This window comes from Centruroides vittatus, unplaced genomic scaffold, assembly GCF_030686945.1.
Source record: "Centruroides vittatus isolate TY-2023 unplaced genomic scaffold, ASM3068694v2 contig_3260, whole genome shotgun sequence".
Classification (NCBI taxonomy): Eukaryota; Metazoa; Arthropoda; class Arachnida; order Scorpiones; family Buthidae; genus Centruroides; species Centruroides vittatus.
In genome coordinates, this window is record NW_027122092.1 from 1 (window position 1) to 22,699 (window position 22,699).

General features: G+C 36.9%; 1 protein-coding gene across 1 annotated transcript in view; it reads right to left on the reverse strand.

Moving 5' to 3' along the window:
* Positions 1-2,910: 2,910 nt before the first annotated feature.
* The window catches only part of LOC136973673 (sorbin and SH3 domain-containing protein 2-like), a 55,320-nt gene continuing 35,531 nt past the window's right edge, over positions 2,911-22,699 (reverse strand). The window contains exons 5-7 of the mRNA XM_067268412.1: positions 22,148-22,245; positions 10,587-10,754; positions 2,911-3,198 (exon numbers count right to left, since the gene is read on the reverse strand). Coding sequence (XP_067124513.1) covers position 3,198; positions 10,587-10,754; positions 22,148-22,245 — 267 coding nt within the window. The 3' untranslated portion in view covers positions 2,911-3,197. The remainder of the gene's footprint in view (positions 3,199-10,586; positions 10,755-22,147; positions 22,246-22,699) is intronic.

A 22,699-nucleotide genomic window follows, 5' to 3' on the forward strand; every position in this document is an offset into this window, starting at 1 on the left:
ATTGGCGTCCGCGACAGGATGTTGTAAAAGGATTCTTATTAATACTAAAAAAAAAAGGGTAAGGCCTGTTGTGTAAAAGGACTAGTAATTCGGGAACTTTCTGCAAGATCGAAAAATATGGTAAGATTATAATTAGTTGCTGAACTAGTTCTTTTTTCATCTGAAATAAAGATTACTGTTTTGTTTGTTTTCTCGGCATTTTAAAAATTGACTGTTATTGAAAATCTTGTGTTCAATGCTGTCTGTTTTTGCAAGGAATGTTATATAGCACGAAAAAATAATTATTTTAACATATTTTGACTTATAATGTATTTTTTTATATGAGCGCTGGTAGAGCCGTGACAGAAGAAACAACTGAAGAAAATATTGATAATACTTTAGATAAATTAAATAAAAAACCACTTCAGTCAGTCAGAAAACAGGAGACTACAACTACATGTAAATATTTTATTTACAAAGACCAACAACTGCCGAATTATCGGGCTAGCAAATGGCTATAGTAATATTAATAATTTAAGTTAATTTGGTACTAGAGTTAGGCGTTAGGCGCCATCTCTTGCTAAATTTAATAATTAGAATTTTAATTAAATAATTTAAATAAATTTAGGCTTAACTGGAAGAAAAGAATCGGCCCGAAGCGGGATTCGAAACCGCAACTTCTGCTATCCGTGCAGACACGTTACCAGTTACGCTACCTATATTCTTCCAGTTAAGCCTAAATTTATTTAAATATTTAATTAAAATTCTAATTATTAAATTTAGCAAGAGATGGCGCCTAACGCCTAACTCTAGTACCAAATTAACTTAAATTATTAATATTACTATAGCCATTTGCTAGCCCGATAATTCGGCAGTTGTTGGTCTTTATATATAACGGGTTAGTTGTTGTTTATTTATTTATATTTTATTTACATTTAAAACAATTTTAGACCCACTTTTATTTTGTAATGTGAAACACGGAGTGATGTCTTGTATTATGAATCTGAATTCTGATGTTTGAGTGGAAAAGTGACTACACTTTTATGTAATGAAAACAATAAAGAAATCATATATTCTCAAGCTTCTTAGAAAACATTAATGTTTGAACTTCGGCTGCAATCGCTAAACTTGTACGGCAAGAGAAGTATACGTTTGACGTTTGAACTCCAAGTAAAACACGTTGCGCCACACGTTCACGTCGCGTACTGACTCATGGGATTTTGTTAAAAACTGACGGAACACGTTTAACAACAACGAATGTTACCAGCAAAGGTAAATACACAAATTAAACTATTTTAAAGTATTTATAGGATGTTTAATAATACTAAATAATTATTTTTAATTAGCGTCGTGTCTCCTACCGTACGATAAAACTACCTCATACTTTTGTTGAGGGAAGTAGTGGCTTATGTAAATCGGAAAGCAGCTTGGGAAATTATCTTTAGAAAATTTACAAAAGTATTACGCTGTTGCTAGTAGAAGACACTGTAAAAGACCAAACCTATTCCTACAGAATTGTGATAAGCTATTATGAACAGAAATATATATGAATTCTATAGGCACTTCACATCACTTGCAAAAAATTTGAATAATTAAATAATTTCTGGATTAAAATCGTCTGTTTCTTTACGTTATTATTCATAAATGCTCAAATAATCATTATTTAAAAAAACATCATAATTTTAACCCCAAACACACAAAAAAAATGAAGTTTAGGCCGAACTTTTACTTGCCATGCTAGACGTTGCAAACGCCATTATCAACCTTCTAGATTTGTCAGATGGTGGCGCTCAATGTCCGACGTTCATGTTTTGGACTGAAAATGTAGGCCGCAACCTCTCTATTATTTAATGTTGCTGTTGTCTTATATATGTTAAAGCTGTATAAGATTTCATAAATACTATAATACAGTATATATATAAATTTTTAAAATATATAATATATATATATATATAATGTTAATTTAATATAATTATAGTTATTAATTAAATAAATATATATATATATTTAATTTTAGATACAAAAGCAAGAAGCAAAGGAAAACAAATTGAATTTATTTCTGAAACCATAGCAAATCCAGTACTTGCAGAGAGTATCTGTAACCATCCCATATAATTGGACAAATCAAAAAATAAAACATGCAGTGCAAATTAAATTTAAGCCTGTTGTAAAGCCAAAAATGTTTATTAAACGTTAGTCCAGTATTTTTTTTTTTTTAAATGCATTAATATTGTAAATGCTTTAAAATAAAATTTTGGATAACTTCATTGTATTTTTTATTATACTCTAAATTTTCTTTGATGTTATTCCATCACTTTAGGAAGTGCCTATAGAGTAATTGCATCAGTTTTAGCACCTATTTAGTTAGTTTCAATCAGGACAGCAAATGATATGGATGATTGTTTCTTTTAAACTATTTGATCAAAAAGTTACATAAAATTGGGGTTGCATAATCATCCGAAATTATTATATTTTTAGACTGGAAATCACTGGTTTTATGCAATTTTAGTTTAATGTCGTATAAAACTGACAGCTTGTACAAGTTTGTTTAAAACATGCTACTCAAAAAGACCCAAAATGGCGGCTCTAGAAGTAGGTCACGCGTGTCCTGACCTATGTATATAGACCTTGGTCCCTCTGGTAGAAAGCGGTGCCACCCACCAGCAGACCGCAGTTAAAAGATTTTACAGCCAAATATGCATTTAATGTTCCGGTTAAGTGGCACACATCCATGGAAGTGCCAGAATACACCCTGAAGCAAATAAAAAGGAGGATTTCATTCCAACTGCCCGGCTGGTGTGGAAAGGGCAGACAAAGAAACCGAGAAACCCGGCAGGTGGTGCAAATGCCAAAATGCTCGTTTCTCCGCCTGGTCGGGTCTAATTACCAGCAGTCGTTAGGGTGGAGGAAAGAATGTCCAGACAACAGCGGTAATAACCATAACGCTTTAATTTTTCAGTAAATACAGACTACGTCAGTCGGATTAACGAAATCCGCTTGACGGATAAAAATAACATTGTCTATTATAACAAGGAAAGCCTGAAAATTATCTTTGGTATGCGCTGACCCGTACTTTGGGCCACAAATATTGCGCGGGCCGCTTCCTCGCCCGTTTGCCTAGGACGAATATATATTTTTTTATATTAATTAATACTTTATGCAAAATTATTTCTTCTCTTCCCTTCTTCTCTTCTTCCCCTTCTCCTCTATCTCTGTGGTCTGCAATGAAACAATGTTTGCTTTATAAGGGAATAATCATTAGAAAGAAAAATAAGGGAAAGAATCATTAGAAAATTTCAACAATGCGTGAAGGATGGCGGAGAGGCTTTAAGACAATATACAGGTATTAAACAACGAAAAGAAGATGATCTATGGGAGTTCCGTGTTCGCCTACACGAAGCGGTTGACCAAGTGATCGAGGCTAATCCACATCTTGAACCTAACAAAGGACAACTACTTTTGGATCAATTTATTAGGGGCTTAGATATTCGTTTACGTCGTGAAGTACTGAACCATCAACCCGTATCATTTGATAAAGCAGCCAAACTGGCAGAGAAGGCTAATGAGATCGAGCAAAGGTTTTTTCGTAAAGAGAGCACATGTTACGTTAATATGGCAGAAACCACCACAAAAACTGAGGAGGATGTCACCAACAATAAGGGAGCAGGTGACCACAAGGAAGGCAATTTGAGAGAAACTGTAGAGAAGCTTGTAAGACAGGTGGAAGAACTTTCAGAGAACATGAGTCGAATGACAACCATTAACAGAAAAGACCAGATCCAAGAAGCAGCAGACTATGTGTGTTACGCTTGTGGTTACCCGGGACATATTGCACGTAACTGCCAGACATAAACAAAACAACAGTTAAACTAACAAGGGCTTGCAACAGTGGCCAGGATTGCAAGTTCAGCCATGTTTGTAAGCTGGCCCTGAACATAAGACAAAACACTAATGGTTTACTGGTATGCAAAGGAGCAATTGAGACAATGAAGGTCCGATTTCTCATTGACACAGGGTCAGAAAGGTCATTAATGAATCTTGACACAGTAAAGATGCTACTAGATGGAGGTAATTGCAAGATAGTCAATGAAACCCTATTGGTGAAGGGAATAAGTGGACCCCCTGTAACTTGTGAACCCATAATTTGTATGAAACTCTCATGTGGTGGCAAGATCATAAAACAGAAGTTTGGGAGCGTCAAAGCAAATACGTTTGTTGATTATGATGCCATTCTTGGAATCGACTTCCTGCGAAAGTGAGAAGTGATATGCAAATTGTTATATAGAGAGGTTTCAAGGTCGCATGTCACGTGATAAAACACACGTTTGCTCCGCCCATTCGCCATTTTTGTGGTAGTTTTCGCTCGCTTAGCTTGCACGTGGTCTGTTATTCGACGTATTTTTTTAGTTTAAACGTACAAAAATACTGCAGTTCTATTATCATGGATTAAGTTAAAAAAGATTCTTTTCTTGTGGGCTATTCTAGCGGTCTAACAGGACGAGATGCAGCTCTGTACGAAGAGAAAATTTCGTTATTTCAAGGCAATCCATACGAAGCCAGTTTATCAGACTTCTACACCCTGTCACAAATGAAAGCTTATAAATCTTTAGAGGCCCATAACTATTTAACAAGTGGCTGGGTTTCTCCTGATATAAAAGTAAAAGTAATGAATAACAGCGAAGTAATATTGCCTGGAAAGATATGTTTTCTTTTGTTTGTTTAAACTCGTGTTTTTACGTATTTCTTAACTAAGAATTTTTGTCTGAAAGTAAAAGTCTAATTAAAAACAGCTGTGGAAATTTTTTAATTCAAATTGTTCAGTACCTTTATTTTCTAGTTGAAACTAGCATATAATAAGCCTACTTGCTTTTAGTTTTAACGTGTAATGTTTATAAGTTTGCACTAGCTAAAGCTTGAAATTACATTAGTTATTCGTTTATAAATGCACTATACCTAACTAAATTAATATAAGCAAATCAGTAAACTCTTTTACGTTTTAAAATATAACTTAGTGTTTATTAACGAAAATATTGAAATGAAATGTTTCTGACAAACTCTTGTATTGATATTCACTTTATTCATAACGAAATTTTTCCGGTTAATTCTCGAGAGCCATGCAGTTTGCCTTCGTCGTGAAAGCTCCTCAGTTTGGGACCCTTGATAACAAATAATGCCGGGAATTTTAAAAAAATGATGTTCCTTTGTTCTTGAGTGAACTAGCATTACACCCAATTACACAACAAATCACCATAGTGATATTCGCGACGAAAAAAAACAACACAAGAACTCCAGTTAAAGCGCACGCGAACATACACAAAACGTAAACAAGTCACAAACAGTCACAAAGATGGCGCTAAACAATTGCGCATGCTCATGACGTCACTCGTGATGTCGACATGAAACCTCTCTATATAAAATCAGTACATGGGCACAGGAAGACAAAAGTAACAAGTGTACGCTCACAGTGATGAGTCATGCCACAAGTACAGTTCCAAAGGGAATAAAAATGGATCATATCCCTCCTCCCCACCAAAGTAAAATGTTTAACTTGATACATACCTTCTCTTCTTGCTTCTCCTCAAAGCTTGAAAACCTAACAGGAACATCAAAATTTTGCCATGATATCGAGCTATCTGAGTCTAGACCGATAAACACCTGGCAATATAGGATACCCCACATTTTGCTTCCCAAGTTGACAGAGAAAATAAACTCCGACCTGGAGGCTGGAATCATAGAAGAGAGTAATTCTCCTTGGAACTCTCCCATACACATTGTAAACAAAGACGATGGAGACATTAGATTTACGTTGGACCTATGACAGATAAATGACATAACCATTAGTCAGGACTTCCCTATGATGAGGGTTGATGATATTCTGACACAATTCAGAGGAAGTAAGGTGTTTTCAGTCCTTGATTTGAGCTCGGGGTACTTTCAGATCCCCATCAAGAAGGAGAAAAGGGAGGTTTTTGCTTTCTCCACACCCTGGGAAAATATCAACTGTGTCGCATGCCCCAGGGCGGAAAAAACAGTGGTCGTTACTTCCAGAGTGTGATGAATTGCGTCTTGGCTCATTTCATAGGACATTCATGCTTTGTATTCCAAGACGACGTTGTCCTATTCTCTAGCGACTTAGATGAACATATATCACTCATCCATAAAGTTATGGAGGCCATAGATAAGGCAGAACTAAAATTGAATCCAGAGAAGTGTAAATTGTGTGTCCCTGAGATAAGATACTTAGGCCACATCATAAATGGAAAGGGAATCAAACCTGACCCTGAGAACGTCAAAGCGATAATGGACGTACCGGCGCCATCTTGCACAAAAGACGTTGGAGCATTCCTTGGAATGGTCATTTATTACCGACCATTTATTCAAAATCTCGCCCATATAGTACAGCCCTTAACCGACTTAACTAAAAAGGGAGCAAAATTCGATTGGAATTCTAAAAGTGAGAAGAGTTTTAAGAGAATTAAAGAAATGTTAGTTAACACCCAAACATTGGGACATCCTGATTTTGGGAGCAAATTCCTTTTGAGTACCGATGCCAGTGAGGGATGCATAGGGGCAGTGTTGAACCAGAGGGTGGGGGAGAATGAACATGTCAGGCCAATAGGATTTTATTGTAAGAAGCTGCAAGGGAACAAGAGGATGTATTCAACTGTGGAAAAAGAATGTCTGGCCATCGTCCTAGCATTATGTCATTTTAGATATCTTGTACTCGGACGCCCAGTAATTGTTTATTCCGATCATAAACCTCTAGTATTTCTACAACATATGCAGAATCACAACCGTCGCCTAATGCGATGGGCCATGGAATTGAGCGAATATGATCTAACTTTGGCTCATGTAAAAGGAAAAGAGAACGTGGTTGCGACTTTTCTCTCAAGGGTTCACAGTGATGTGATTACAAATAACGTGACATCAAATCAGTTCAGACCTATGGAAGAGATTGACAAACTCATAATAGAGTTTCAGGTCACCGATAAAATTTTCGGTCCAATTAAACGTAAAATTCTTGGGATAGAGAGACCAAATGACACAGTGGATACGCCTATAGAGAATTTCGATATTATCAACAGTGAACTTGTGACCATTAACCAAGTAGGTGATGACTGTCAAATGATTATAAGACGTGTTAGTGAAAGTGCAGTCAATCAAATTATTTCGACACATCATTGTCAACCCCCTTGCTGGTCACATGGGAATCGCCAAAACATTTGCTGCAGTTAAACGCTATTTCTACTTTCCGAAGATGTGGAAAAGGATAGAGGAATTTGTTGGTGTGTGCAAGGTGTGCCAGCGTTATAATCGTCACAAAGAAAAAGCCCCCGTCCAGGATTTCAAAAAAGCGTCGCGCCCCATGGTCAAAGTCTCTGTTGATCTTATAGGACCACTCCCAGCAATGGAATGATCAAACTACTATATACTTGTATTCATTGATTTATTCTCAAGATATGCTGAAGCTGTGGCCATCCCCTCCCAAGATGCAAACACAATCGCCGAGGCATTCTTTTGCAATTTCGTCTGCCGATTCAGGTGCCTGACCATACTAATATTGGATCAAGGACCAGATTTGACATCTAGTATGATGGAGGAAGTGTACCGAATGTTAGAGGTCAAACGAAGAGTGACGACCACATACCGTCCCACATCTAATGGCCTCATTGAACGGTTTAATAAAACAATTGTTGAAATTATCACCTGCATATCAGATGGGGATAATTGTAATTGGGATACCCACCTCCCAGCAGCCATGTTCACGTATAGAAACGCTGTAAATTCAGCCACAGGCGAGACGCCCAATTTTTTAATTTACGGTTTTGACCCCGCTTCCCCAATGGTGACAAGATAGACAGAGTCAAGTGGAACCAGAACATAGAAAGTTACCGCTCAGATCTCGTGGAGAGACTCGAGACTGCGCATAAAATAGCGTGGGCTCTGAGTGACGAGAGCAAAAGAATGAGTTGGGAATATTGGAATAGACACCACTCTCTCCATTTGAAAATTTGAAGTAGGGGAATTAGTATGGCTAGCACAACCACTTCATGATCTTACAAAATGAAAATTCTCTGCAAAGTATTTGGGGCCTTTCTGCATAGTTGATAGATAAACGAAGTGAACCTAGGAATAAGGGGATGTAAGGATGGGGATGACCAAACAGTCCACACTGACCAGCTCAAGAGGTATGGTCCCGAGAGCAAATTGGCTAATCTTAGAAAAAAGAGAGGCCGTACGCTCTGAAAATTACCAGTCAGAGCTGACGAGATACAAGATAACGAAGAGGAGGAACAAATCGAACGTAAGGCATATAGACAAAGGGAAACTGTTCTACCAAAAAATGATGAGAATTATAAGGATGAAGGTGAGAGAATACCTCAAACTGAAGATAGTTTGAGTGGCGGGTACAACTTGAGAAGGCACCAAATCGACTTCCGTGCATTGAGTCGTGAAAACTACAATTAGATATTAAACTTTGTAAAGATACAAAATGTAGCATATTGGTGAGCTCAACATTACCCTCTTATAGTGTAAAAAAAAAATTTTCTGTTTGTTGTTGTAAAGGTTAATGGGAGGAGGGGAGATATGTGGTCTGAAGACCATGTGTTCTGTTGCCTAACCGGCTCGTAACCAACCCCTTGGGTGGTTCACAGCGTAAAGTAGGGACAGGCCCTCATAGCGTGAAAGCTTCCTGTTGTAAAAGTTAATGGGAGGAGGGGAGATATGTGGTCCAAAGATCATGTGTTCTATTGCGTAACTAGTTCCTTGGGTGGACCGCAGGGTAAAGAAAGGATGGGCCACGTTTTTGATGACAACAAAATAAAAAAAAACCCGGATCAAGGAGGAAGAGAGGTAGATCGTGCATGCTCAACGGAAGAAGAAGAACTTTTTCAGAAGAAAGAGAGTGAGGATGTGTAGACGATAGAGTCGTGAGATTGTTTTTTTTTTTTTTTTGGTGTCTGTTATAGTGGAGGGACAGAGTAGTGATTGGAAGGACTAAAATAAACTATAAGTTCCTTGCATTGGAGTCATGGAGTGTGTGATTTATTTCTGTTTCTTTTTGTTTTGTTCCTGCATGAGAAATACTCTCAAGATCGAGTACTTCCCCACACTATCTTATGTAACAAGATGACAATCACCTTTATCTACCAGGGCATTTTAGTGGCTCCATTAATTTCATGTTTTACAACATTAGCTACAATACATCGAGAACAGCCAATAGAAGTAGCAATTTTCCTCCACTGCCACAAAATCTCCAAATTTCTGTAGTTTCGAGTTGGCACGTCTGTTGTTCTCTCAATGATTAATAAAAGTAATGTATCTGTTCGTATGCTATATAATAGATCATACATATGGCCTATGAAGTTATATCAAACATATGGCCTATATGTAAATGTTTCAAAAAACTTCGTTTGCCCACTTTCTGCCACGATTGGGCATTAAATTTGCACCAAACATTGCCTCGGTAAAATTTTGATTTAATATTTTGTTTCCAAATGATTTGTGGGTATAAAACTATTTATTCATTTACAGTCTAGAAATATTACTCGAACTTATACAGTGCTAGACAAAAATATAAGTTATAATAATGGGAAAGTATGGCAAAGTGAAAACCTCGAGAAATGCAAAAAAATTCGGAGGTTTCTGCTAGTATCAAAATAGAAAGATATTTGTATTTTTGTGTGTGTGGAAGGTTAAGATTTTGTTCACCCATTTTGAAGCTTAACTTCTGTCTCTTGTCAAAAATTTCTAAAATTTTGCAGATTTTTTGCAAATTTTGTATATTGGGGTATCGATGCTATTAAATTTTGATGGCTGAAGGTTGAGGGATGGGGCGAGAGGGGTCACTTATTGAATTTTGAGTAGGGTCGGAAATAATGATTTTATTGGTTATTGGCATTTAGCATTTTTCACAAAACTCGTCTCAAGCTTCAAAGTTATGCTTTTTGCCATTTTATAATATTTAAAATACTTTTTATATTTATTAATTAAAATGTCTTAACAGCACCACTAAAATTTAAAATTTTTGCAGGAAAAGTTACGCAACTGGCTGCTTAACTTTTTTGGTCCAAATAAGTACATTAAATGGAGGTTTTAAATATTTGTTAGGACAGAGTTTTGTCTATGAAGATCGGCAAGTGGCAAACTTTTCAAGCCATAAACTTATACCCAATGCCCCAACACGTCTTCCCAGTGCAAGAAATAATCTTATAAAAAAACACTGTGCATCCTTATGCACGTGGTCATCAACGTGCAGAAACCTTTAAATGCGACATTTCTTCTTCCCTGTTTTAGCAGGGGACCTCTGCTACCTGACGGCTTCTTTCTGACCACTTTGGGAACAACTGGGATTGGCAGCATGATGCGCCGCAGCAGCTTAGAGAGCTGTTGAACATTTGGCATCAACTATTTTCTAAAGCTTTGCACAGGAAAATCATTCTGGTCTGAAAGGCAACTTTGTTACTGGGGGACCAAATAACCATGCCTTGCCAAAACCGTCTACCATTGACACTGGCCATAAATGAAAACCAATGATTTCTTTACCGCCAATAGCTAGTCGATGGAGTTCTTTCTTTTTTTCCACACTTAAAAGTATTTCTTACCACATTCTTTCCACATAATTTCCCGGAAAGGTTCCGAATAATCCAGTTCGAAGAGAGGTGCCCACGTACCAACCATCGTCACATTTCTCTAAAACGTAGACAGTGTCCCGCTCTTGTAATTCCAGCTCGTCCTCGTTTTGTGGTTTGTAATTATATAGAACTTTATACCTAAAAGAGAAAAAGTTTTAGATCATCAGTCAATGTTCTTGGCCTCTTTTAATCAACCGCTCTAATTCCTAATTTACTAACGAGTGCAATCCCAGCCATGCAGCGCATGCTGTGACAAGGACAAACACAAACGGAATTTAACAGAAATTACAACAACAAACAAACGGAAATTAAAAGATAACGACCGTAATCAATAGTAGTGGACCGCATTTCTTCCTTTCTTACGTCACATCCAATTTCTGACTCTGGGCCGCTGGCAGCTAGCAGTCACAAGCCACCATTTCTATTACCCCTGACGAAACCTGAATGGGTGGAGTCTTTTTCTGCCCATTGGTATGGTGCGAGGAAAGACTGGTGGATTAAACGCCAAACAAGAACGCATAGAAAAAGCCGCTGACGATAGACAGAAGGGGAATTCTATTATTAATTAATAAAAGATTCACCTAACCAAATGGTGGTACCATTGCCGTCTGAAGCCTGATGCGTACCACCTCGCGCATTAACCATTTTTCGTAGATATAATTATAAAACTGGTCAAATAGATAACCGAACAATAAAGCCGGATTTGTTGTCGAGCTATAACTTGCTAATTAAATATACGGATGAAACGTAATAGACTAAAGACAGACGATTTAGTTACCGCCTTGCGTTCTGTTACAATTAAGTTAGTTAATATTTATACCGGATGGCGACTTTAATGCCACATCTGTTTGAATTATGTAATATCTGGCAAAGATGCTCGAATGGCTGGTGGTTTAGGCCAGACCTATGCTTGGCCAAACCTGTCACGAGTATTGTTAAAAGACTTTCTTAGTGTCTGCGGGACAGAAAAAGTTAAATGATAAAAACAAACCCGACAAAAAAATGAATTTTAAAAATTTGTCTTTCCTGGGGCAAACTATAATAACATCAATAACAACAGAATATGGGGCACAGTCCGACAATGTTACGCGATAAAACCTACAAAAGTTGTTGCGATTTCGTCACAGGGTTGCAACTTTTAATAATGTTGTAAATCGTATTTTTAATTTTAAATGCATCTGAAATTAGTAGTAACTTGACCCCGTACAGTACCTCTTACTTTTCCCGATAACGACGGAGTTGTGCCAGTTGTCTATGAAACTCCATTCTGTTAGAAATTTTTGAATTGAAATCGTTTGTATTCTGGTGTAAACCGTAAGTTCTTGTATAATTAATCACGGCTTCCTTTCACTAAACTTTCCATATCTGGTCTTGATTTTCTATCATCTAACACCATTCTCAAGGTTAAGGAAAGACAGACGACGATGGTCGGAATTTATAAATCTACAATTTTTTTCAAATTGCAACCAAAAAAATAAAACAACATAATAAAACTCACTAGTCACTACCTAATCAAAGTCAGAAAGCTTACTAATTCCAATGAACCACAGAGCAATATCAGTGGGAGCACAAACTTTCAGTTGGACCACTCATGCAAGTAACATCTATTCAATGAAATGAAGCAACGACTGATCCCGAGTGGGTAAGCTGCTAAATAGTGTCTGTTTCCCATGTTGGGGGTAGCTGATCTATAAACCTCTGGATTCCATGATGGAACAGAACATGACAAAACAGAACTGGAAAAATAAAACATTTATTATTGTCGTATCTCTACATGTCTATATGTTGTTTAGATTTTTAATTAATTAATCACTGCAAGTCCATTTGGCATAAAAACATCAATGAATAAGTCCTTCACAGTTATGGAGTTTTATCATTGACAGCAATGCTTACTAATCTATTCTTGTAATAAATTGCAGTGTTGACTGCTTGGGCTCAAAATTTTTTTGTCTAAATTTGCACAGATCAGAATAGATGAAGCTGTTTAAATTAGGGTTCGGCTATACCATTTTGTACTGGAATGCATTTGGTTAACAGCTGGTGTTGAATGCCACAGCTTTGTAATTCTTCATGTCATTATGGATATATTCAGTGGCTTTGTTTGTAAAAGTTGATTTTCTTTTGTGTCTGATTTTCAACAAATTGCTTAAATTTCTTAAAGTAGGTACAGTGGACCTTCATTATAGCACTGCTCACTATACCGCGCACTCGGTTATAGTGCGGGCGATGTTCACAACGTGATAAGCTCAAACACATTTATACAGGTTCGTGCGGCATTAGTGAGTAGCGCATTTTATTGTTACTGCGTATTGAGTAATTGTGTATGTATTGAGTTCCTGAATGTATTTTGAATAGTGTTTAATTATTGTATGCATGATGAGTAAAAGAAAAGCTTACAGTGTGAAAGAAAAGCTTGACATTATTGCTAAAGTAAAGAGGTGAACTGCGTTACACCGCACCGCTCGGTATAACGCGGTTCACCTTATAACGCGGGTGTTGTTTCCCACCCAACATGTCCGTTATATCGGGGGTCCACTGTATATACTTTGCACTTAGGTTTTAAAAAATGCAAAAATGTCATACAGCTTTTATAATCTCTTCAACTAAGTATGTATTGTGAACCACTAATTGAAGCTGTTTCTAAAGGTTTACATAGGTTAGAATGTATCAACTGTAGAAGTTTGGTGGCTTTGAAAAATAGTTGCACGTCGCTGTAACTATTTTTCTATCTACTGATAACTGAAAATTAACTTGTATTAAAAATAATTTGAAAAATGTATAAAATATTTTTATTAAAGAAAAATTCAACAGTATATAGCTTAATAAAAGCAGCAATTTACAATGTTGTTTTGTTGTCATGCAAATCATCCTGTTTGTTTATTACAGAAAGGTTATGCTGACATCTAAAATTATTTAAAAGTGCAAATTAGCAATTTCAATGTAAAAAAAAAAAGCCTTATTACAAATATAATATGATTTCTTCATTAATTTTAATTTGGAGTAGGCAAGTAGGTGTAACTGTACTTTCTCCATTGTTTTTAATTGCAGCTATATGCTTAGCCTGTGCAAATAAAATTCCTTTCTTGCATCTCAAAGGTGTAAAAAATTTGTCAGTATGGACTGGTTGAAAACCACATGTTAAAATCATATCAGGCATTATTGACTAAAAGAGAAAAATTACACTCCAGTTAATGAAAGCTCTATTTTTTAATTGTGTATTTTATTAAAACATTTAAAATTTGATAAGTTGAAATTGAAAGTTTTTACTTAATTTTCTGTATCAAGAAACCCTTTCTTTTTCTTTTCTTTGGTAAAAGTTCATATGGGGAAGAAACCCTTTGGAATTTTCTCCTGTGTTATATAAATATTTGCCGCCAGGACAGTGTGCGAGTAACTTGCACTCGGGGTCTATTTGTTTCACTCAGTAGTTCTCCAGTGAATGTGGAACTTGAATCTTAGTAAATCAGTTTCAATACCTTAACATACTTTTCTTCTTGTAAAATTATTTTGAGAATAAACAGTTACCTTAAGTCTCTATGCCTGTGCCCATAACCTAATGAAAGTGTTAGCAGTGTGGGACAAACAAAGGAAACAATAAACACCCACAATGGAGTCCAAACAGCAAGAGAGGGTTTTATTTAACAGAACAGGGACTAAGTATAGAGGGGTTACAGGATGCCATCTAGAACTAATCAATTTTAACAGATACACTACGTCAGATTTGCTGATTTATTTGAACAGTAATATGAGCGACGTAATATCCCCAAATATGTGTAGTGAGCAATAATGATATTCTAGAGATGTAGATTAGATTGCTTGAATAATGTTGTCCATATTTGTGGTATTTCAAAAGTTGTGTTGCATGGTGTTAAAGCCTATATGTAAAGATTCTCCCAAATAAATAATTCTTTTCGATTGTTGCACCATTTTAATAACTGTTTGGGCCCAGAGTGGCTTATAATTTTGGTCAAGCACTTTTTTAGACAATTCTGTTGACAGTCTACTGTTTCTGATGTTCTAGGATGTGAGAAATTAACATTCTGGCCGTGGTCCCTATGTAGCTAGTCTCTTTCCTGACAGATCATGTTTTAGTGGAATTTGATAGATCCCAGATTTTTCATTCAATTGAAATATATCTCTGTCATTGCATAATAGTCTTCTTAGGGTTGGTTGTGGGATTATTGCTAAAACAATACCAATCTTTCTAAAAAGATGTACTATTTTTAGAGACAGGGCCTAAAAATGGCATTGGAGGATGTGCTATTTTTAGATCCTCTTTGTTACTAAGAAAAGACTGTGGAAATAGCTTATTTTTAACACAATTTTGGAGAAAATAGAATTTAGATTGGGAATATCCCGCTTTTTGCATAGCTCTGCTAATGAATTGTAATTCTTCTTCCACTAGCACTTTGGTTGGGAGAAGGTAAGCTGTCCACATGAGGGAAGTTATGGCAGAGTTCGTGTAGTTTAAAGGTTGTACGGCTGTTGCAGGGATAATTTGCGATGCGTTATTGTTTCTATGATGTACAGAAAATAGGAGCTCAGGAGCTGTATGGATTTCTAGATCTAAGGAAGAAATTATGGCATTTTGTTCTTCTTCTAACTGTGATGTTGATAGAAGGATAAATAGTGGCCAACACTTGAATAAATTGTTCTAAATCTTCAGTAGAGCACTTCCTGATGCAATCCAAGCCTATTATACTACAACAGGACCCAATGAGTACCATATTAAGAAAGACATGTAAGATTATAGCTCTGTCAGGAATTGTAGCTTCCTTAGTAGATCCTCTCAATTCATCAACGAATGTTGCTTGCCCTAGATTATTTTTCGAGGCCAAAACGCATAAGCCTGCTTGGCCATTAAGACCTTTAGTCAACAAATGCACTCACCCTATATACCATTTAGAATCTGTAGTAGCAAAATAAATTACAGATTTTATTACCTCCTTCCAACTTTGTGACTGCAGCCTCTATGGATGCTAAAGCAATCACCTTAACTAAACTAAAAGACCTCCTCGCCAGTTCATACCATTTATACAAAGTTGATGTTATTTCCTTACATCCGTCAGTACCATATTTTGAGGCTGTCATACTTGCAAATACTCTGTTGCTCAACTTGGGCTACCCAACATCACACGTAATACATTTATGTGATGCTCTCTTTCTCATAACTGAAAACAATTACTTTCAATTTAATGGCATGATATATAAACAGACACAGGAAGTAGCAATGGGTTCTCCACTATCACCTATGCTGGCAGAGCTCATTTTGCGAAACATAGAACATTGTATTTTCGATGCCCCCTTGACCATCAAACCCAATTATGTATTTATGTTATGTTGATGACATACTACTCTTGTGATGATTTAGATTGTGCCAGTACCTAAGCCTGGGAACCTAGAAGAAAGTCACCCCATCTCTCTTCTCCCAGTCCTCGGCAAAGTTCTGGAGAGGCTCATAGCCAACAGACTTCATTGGCATTTCGAGAAAAACAACCTGCTGCATAACAACCAGTACGGCTTCCGAACACAACGTTCAACGGCTTGTGCTGTTAACAGGGTTATTAAGAGCATCAATCGCCTTCTAGAAAACCACAAATACGTAATCGCCATCAGCCTGGACATTAGCAAGGCTTTTGACAGTGCCTGGTGGCCATCTGTCCTTCACTCCCTAAAGGAACAAAAGTTGTCCTGCCAATCTTTATCATATTATACAAGATTACCTCACAGACTGTTCTGCTGTTCTACACTTTGGTGGACACAGTGTACATCGAAAAGTCGTCCGTGGCTGTCCACAGGGCTCAGTCTGCGGCCCTCTGCTCTGGAATGTGGTGTTTGACGATTTTCTCCGTCAAAACTTTGGGCAACACGACCTAGTTGCTTATGCGGACGATGCACTGATTCTGTATGGTGGCAGCTCTCGTGCCGATCTGGAGCTTAACTGCAACGCAATCCTTGACAGGATCCTTGCCTGGAGCAACAACTTTAAGCTCTCCTTTAACCCTGCAAAGACCTGTGGTATTGTTTTCAACAAGCCCGGAAAGTCTAACATCTACCGGCGAGTCCCCACTGTTAAGTTGGGTGGGCACTCAGTTCGTATAGTCAAGACCATAAAATACTTAGGAGTTATCTTGGATTTTCGTCTGCTGTGGAATGCCCACACCAAATTTATTACCGAGCGTACTGGCAGGATATTCAACACTCTCGCAGGTATCGCAAGGAAACGATGGGGCTTAGCCACTGAGGCACTCAACACCATCTATGATCAGATATTCCTGCCCATTATCACCTATGCCTGTGGCTGCTGGGGCCTAGATATCAATAAAATCCATATTAAAAGGAAATTCATTACGGCACAGAGAAGGGCTCTCCTACAAATAACCAAAGCGTACAATACCACCTCCAATGCCACCCTGCAGGTCTTGGCCAAAAAAGCCCCAATCGATTTGGTGATTACCCTCAACACTCAGTTGTGTCATTTGAAATGGGGCCACAATATACACTCCGATACCTATCATATTAATTATGAAGATTATGAAACTAATGTAAGTCTGGCCCACTCTCATCACCCTGCGATACCTCTTAGGATCAGTTTTGATACCCCCAGCATGACTGACGTTCAAATTTACACAGACGGGTCCAAAACAGACCTAAACGTAGGTAGTGGTTTTGTTGCCTTTAGCAATAGTATTGAGATTCATACCGCTCAGTTCAGGCTTGGGGAACACTGTTCTGTGTTTCAGGCGGAGCTACTCGCCATTGCTAAGGCCATTGATTGGTCCAACAGGAACTTTACAAGCAATAAGATCATCATCATTATGGACAGCATCTCTGCAATGACACTTCTTCGGAATAGGTCTTCACACCCTATCGCAGTTGACATTTATGAGGCTGCTATTAACTCTACAAACAACGTGTTTTTAAATTGGACTAGAGCCCACCAGGGCACCCATGGGAATGAGAGGGTGGACACCATTGCCAAGCTGGCATCCAACAACAATGCCCTGCCCATCTCTTACAAGAAGTATAATAATAAGACCATCAAATCCATCCTGTGGGAAGATCTCTTTGCCTAGTGGCAGAATGTGTGGAGTCATAACAGCTCAGTCACTTCTGACTTCATCCCAAACACCAAAGAATTCGCGAAGTATAAGTGGTACACTCCCGGCCACCACATCTCACAGTTCCTCTCCAACCATGGGAGGTTTTACGCCTACCTAGATAGGTTCAAGCAAACCTCCAACCCCCATTGCTCAACCTGTGGCACCCCAGATAGCAACATCCGTTATCTCCTACAGTGTCCTATGCTGGAGTCTGAAAGACTTCACCTAAAGATCACCATAGAGGCCCACAACTACAGCTGGCCCCCTGACATCTTGGACTGCCTGCTCAAACATAGTGAGATTTACAGTGCCTTCAAGCATCTAGTGTCAACATACTTCAAGAAAACCACGGTCCCTGCATACTAACATTTCTGTCAGCCAATTCATCACATCTCTAGGGCAGTCTGCTGCCTTAGAGCCTCCTCTTTGTACTTCTTGCCAAGTCCACAGTGTTAACTATGTACTCCATCCCTTTTAGCATATTGTATTTGTATATATGTGTACCTTGTATGTATTCATTTTTACCTTTGTTCCGTTAGTATTTGCACTTATTTCGTTGCTGTTTTTTATTTGTTTATTTATTTATTTCCTTTATATACTTTTTTTTTTATCATTCATAAACTGTGTTATATTGTTGTATTGTATATCCTCTTTTGTAGAGTCAATTTGAATTATTAATCATGTATATCGTTTTCCTTATTTGTATTACTACTTTATGTAAACTACTACCATTGTCGCAACTTCTCCCGGCTATGTTTATTATGATAACGGGCATGTACCTTTATGTATTTGGTATTTTACTTTAATAACTGAACTGAACTGAACTGAACTGTGATGATTTAGAACAATTTATTCAAGTGTCGGCCTCTATTTATCCTTCTATCAACATCACAGTAGAACAACAAAATGCCAAAATTTCTTCCTTAGATCTAGAAATCCATACATCTCTTGAGCTCCTATTTTCTGTACATCATAGAAACAACTGTACTGACTAAGGCTATACCGAAATATAGCCAGTCTGGTTGTGGGGTAACTCGACTGAGGACTTTACAATTAAAAAAAAAAGGACACATGTTGTTAGCAGGAAATACTTTAATAATATAACAAAGAATTACTTAACAAACAGCTAATGGACTTAACTAATATCCTTAAAAACTATACAATGCCTTGAACTTATACACTAATTAAGGTAATACTTGGACTAACATGAAAGAAAAAAATTTCACTTATTCTAAAATACATATATAGATATATATACAAATATTTACGTGGCATATTTGGTTGTTGCATCCGATTGATACGATTACGTCACAGATTCGATACCCTTTGTTCACAGGCACGTGGCTGGACTCACTCCACGAACACAATATACTGTGCCAAATTAAAGAACTAATCGTCCTGATGAGTACTCCTAGTTCTTACATATAATTTTAATTTAATTTATTACCAGCTTTTGCAAAATTCAAACTCATTAGCAGAGCTATGCAAAAAGTGGGATATTCCGAATCTAAATTCCGTTCTCCAAAATCATGTTAAAAATAAGCTATTTCCACAGTCTTTACTTAGTAACAAAGAGGATCTAAAATAGCACATCCTCCAATACTGTTTTTAGGCCCTGTCTCTAAAAATAGTACATCTTTTTAAAAAGATTGGTTTTATTTTACAGTGTTAGAGACACGCGAATGTATAAAAGTCCATGAAAGGCAGTACATGAATAAATAACAACAATTATTTATTTTTCACATGATTAGTAACACACATGATTCTTTTTGGATTCCAACTCTGAGCATCACAAAACATCCAAAATCGGGGCAAGGAATCAAGTACTGTACATACAAACCGAGGGAACCTGTTCACAACAAATAAGTAAAAGACAGACTTGTAATCTTACAACTAATACTTACACTAAATGATAAACTAAAACAGGAAAGAAAGGTTAACAAAAAAGTTTTAGTATGATAGAAGAGGACATTATAAAGAATACCCAGGTTTTTTGTCTGGTCTTGATGCTCTTCTGGTGGGGAACCACTATAAATCCTGTTTCCCAACGATCTTTAATTGGATCTTTTCAATGATCCTCCTTATACAAAGGACATTTGTCTTTCTCTCCTCATGTTTGCAGAGTCCTTTCTCTCCTTTGTTCTTCTAGACAACGAGCAGGAGCATACCTTTCACACATCTGCCTTCACTGACAGTCCAACCCAAGAATGTCCCTCTTATCCATTATAGTAGCATCAGGGCCTTCACTTCCCATTGTTAATGTGGTCCTTAGAAAGGGTTACCCCACCCACAGGAAAAGAATGTTAGTCAAAAATTCGAGAAAACAAAAAGGGGAGAACAAAGAAGAAAGAAAACTTAAAACTAAACTTATACCAAAAATATATACAGTAATATGGTGTATCGCAACAACTGATAACCCCACAACCAACCCTAAGAAGACTATTATGTATGAGGGTCGGACCTGATGAAAATTTAAAGAAAATTTCATTTTTCCACCTTTCGAAAGTTTTTCCAATTTTATTACCAGAGGATGATCGCATTTCTCTCCCTGGAGTCGTTTCCTTTCCCAGGGAACTCATTAAATGTGTCACTGGGAACTGATCACTAAAATTCGCAATTGGTGAAAAAGGACAACATGATTGGGAATATAAGAAGGAATGACTCAAGGAGAAAGGGTCATCGAGAGTCCGAGGGGATGAAAACTAAGTGCTGGCCAAGAAAGGAGTCATCGAATATCAAACTATCCTCCAATACGGATTTTTGTTCAATCCTCTGTGGCAGTAACCACCATGATGTATTTATTTTGTGAATGTTTACATGTGATGTTTCTCTTATACTAAAATTATTATTATTCATGTTTATTATTAATGTGCTGTCCATGTAAATAATTGTGGTTGTTATAATATTTCTCTATATTTTTGTTCTTCTAAATTGTGTATTTAAATGTAACACAAGGGGGTGCTACAGGTGATGTGTATATAGGGGATGTAAAGGAGCATGAAATATCTTTTTCCTGTGTGAGAGGTGAAGAAAGGACCTGCTTGAGGAAGAGAGACCAAGTAAGAAAGGAAAGGATAGACCAGGTTTGAAATTTCTAAAACATTATCTCTACGAAGGCAAGAAGTTGGACTGGACACCACCAGTGGTATATATTGTGAATATCACCAGTGCTCCCTTGCTGGCTGTATACCTAAGTTTTGTATAATTAAATGTTTTTTTTGTTCTTAGTGTTGACTGTTTTATTGTGCTCAAAACTCAAAACTCCACACCCCACACCTCCAATACGCATGATTGGTTAACCCTCCGATATGGATTATTATTCGCCTCCAAGAAAAGGACATTCAACCCTGTCAATAGAAGAGTCTCTCCCACTCAGGATCGCCGCTCCGTCCGAACATCCATCCGGAAGGATGCCCACTTGCAATCAAGGTATCTACACCATCATGCGATTAACTGTAAACTCTCTCTCTCTCAACCGTTATTCAATAGCATAGAACTATGTATTCCTTTTTTTTGTTTGTTGAATTAAATTAGTTATTTTAGTTGTTAACATTGATTCCGAGTGATTCACTTCCAATCCATTTCTCAATCCCCCTCCCTCCCGAATCCGACTGTTCGTGCATGTGACCATTCACGCGAATTCCGAATTTGCAACCATCAAGCTTTGTGGGTCTATCCTAGAAGACACAGTGGTGTCAGTCCTGACAAGGTACCAAGGAGGTACTGACCCTCTGGTCACATATGCAAAGACAGAGATATATTTCAATTGAATGAAATATCTGGGATCTATCAAATTCCACTAAAACATGATCTGTCAGGAAATGGACTAGCTACATAGGGACCACGGCCAGAATGTTATTAATTTCTCACATCCTAGAACATCAGAAACAGTAGACTGTCAATAGAATTGGCTAAAAAAGTGCTTGACCAAAATTATAAGCCATTCTGGGCCCAAACAAAGTTACTCAAATGGTGCAACAATTGGAAAGAATTTATTTATTTGGGAGAATCTTTACGTATAGGCTTTAACACCATGCAACACAACTCTTGAAATACCACAAATATGGACAACATTATTCAAGCAATCTAATCTACATCTGTAGAATATCATTATTACTCACTATGCATATTTGGGAATATTACGTTGCTCATATTGCTGTTCAAATAAATTATTGAATTCTTATTCTATTTCAAATTCAAGTTGGTATTCCATCCATGTGCTTTGTTTAATTTCATAAGCTGTTCAAAAGCTCAGAATTTGAAAACAGTTGTATTCCATATTTACCTGATGATGGTAGGTTTATGCTATCGAAAGTGCTTGTGAACTCATTTGTCACCGTCGGTAACGCCAAAACACGCAAGTGTAATTATGTACAATAATAAAGATAATTTCTTTAATAATTAAAGATAATTAAGCAGATAACTTACGGAATTGGTTCATTTGTAGTATCGATGTGCAGACTCTGTGTCAATGGTGGTCTTTCTTCCTGGTCAAGCATTTTATTAATGCCATTTGATATATCATCCTTTATTTGAAAAAAATATATTATTATATCACATTCAATTTAAATTAAATTACAAAAATTCTCTTTGTATAATATAAATGCACTTAAATTAATAAAACTGCCATATCAAAGTAAATTATTTACTTAAAACAAAAGCCATTATCATCAAATTTTACATATGACAATTTTTCTCTCTCTGATGAAATCATTAGATGAAAACATTGCAAAGATCATATTTTTACAAGTCCCAGGTCCTCGTTTTCCTTTCGTAATGAGGACCTTGGACAAAATCTATATTAGGCCCTATAGCAAATCAAATTTGGTAAATATAAATCACATTAATTTTAAAACAGAAATTGTTCAAACAAGTTAACATGTTTATAAAATTTAAAATTTAGTTTTGTAAATATTTTTCAAAAACTGTCTTTTAAATGATTCCATGCTGCTTTCTTTAGGAGTACAGAAAATTCAAAAC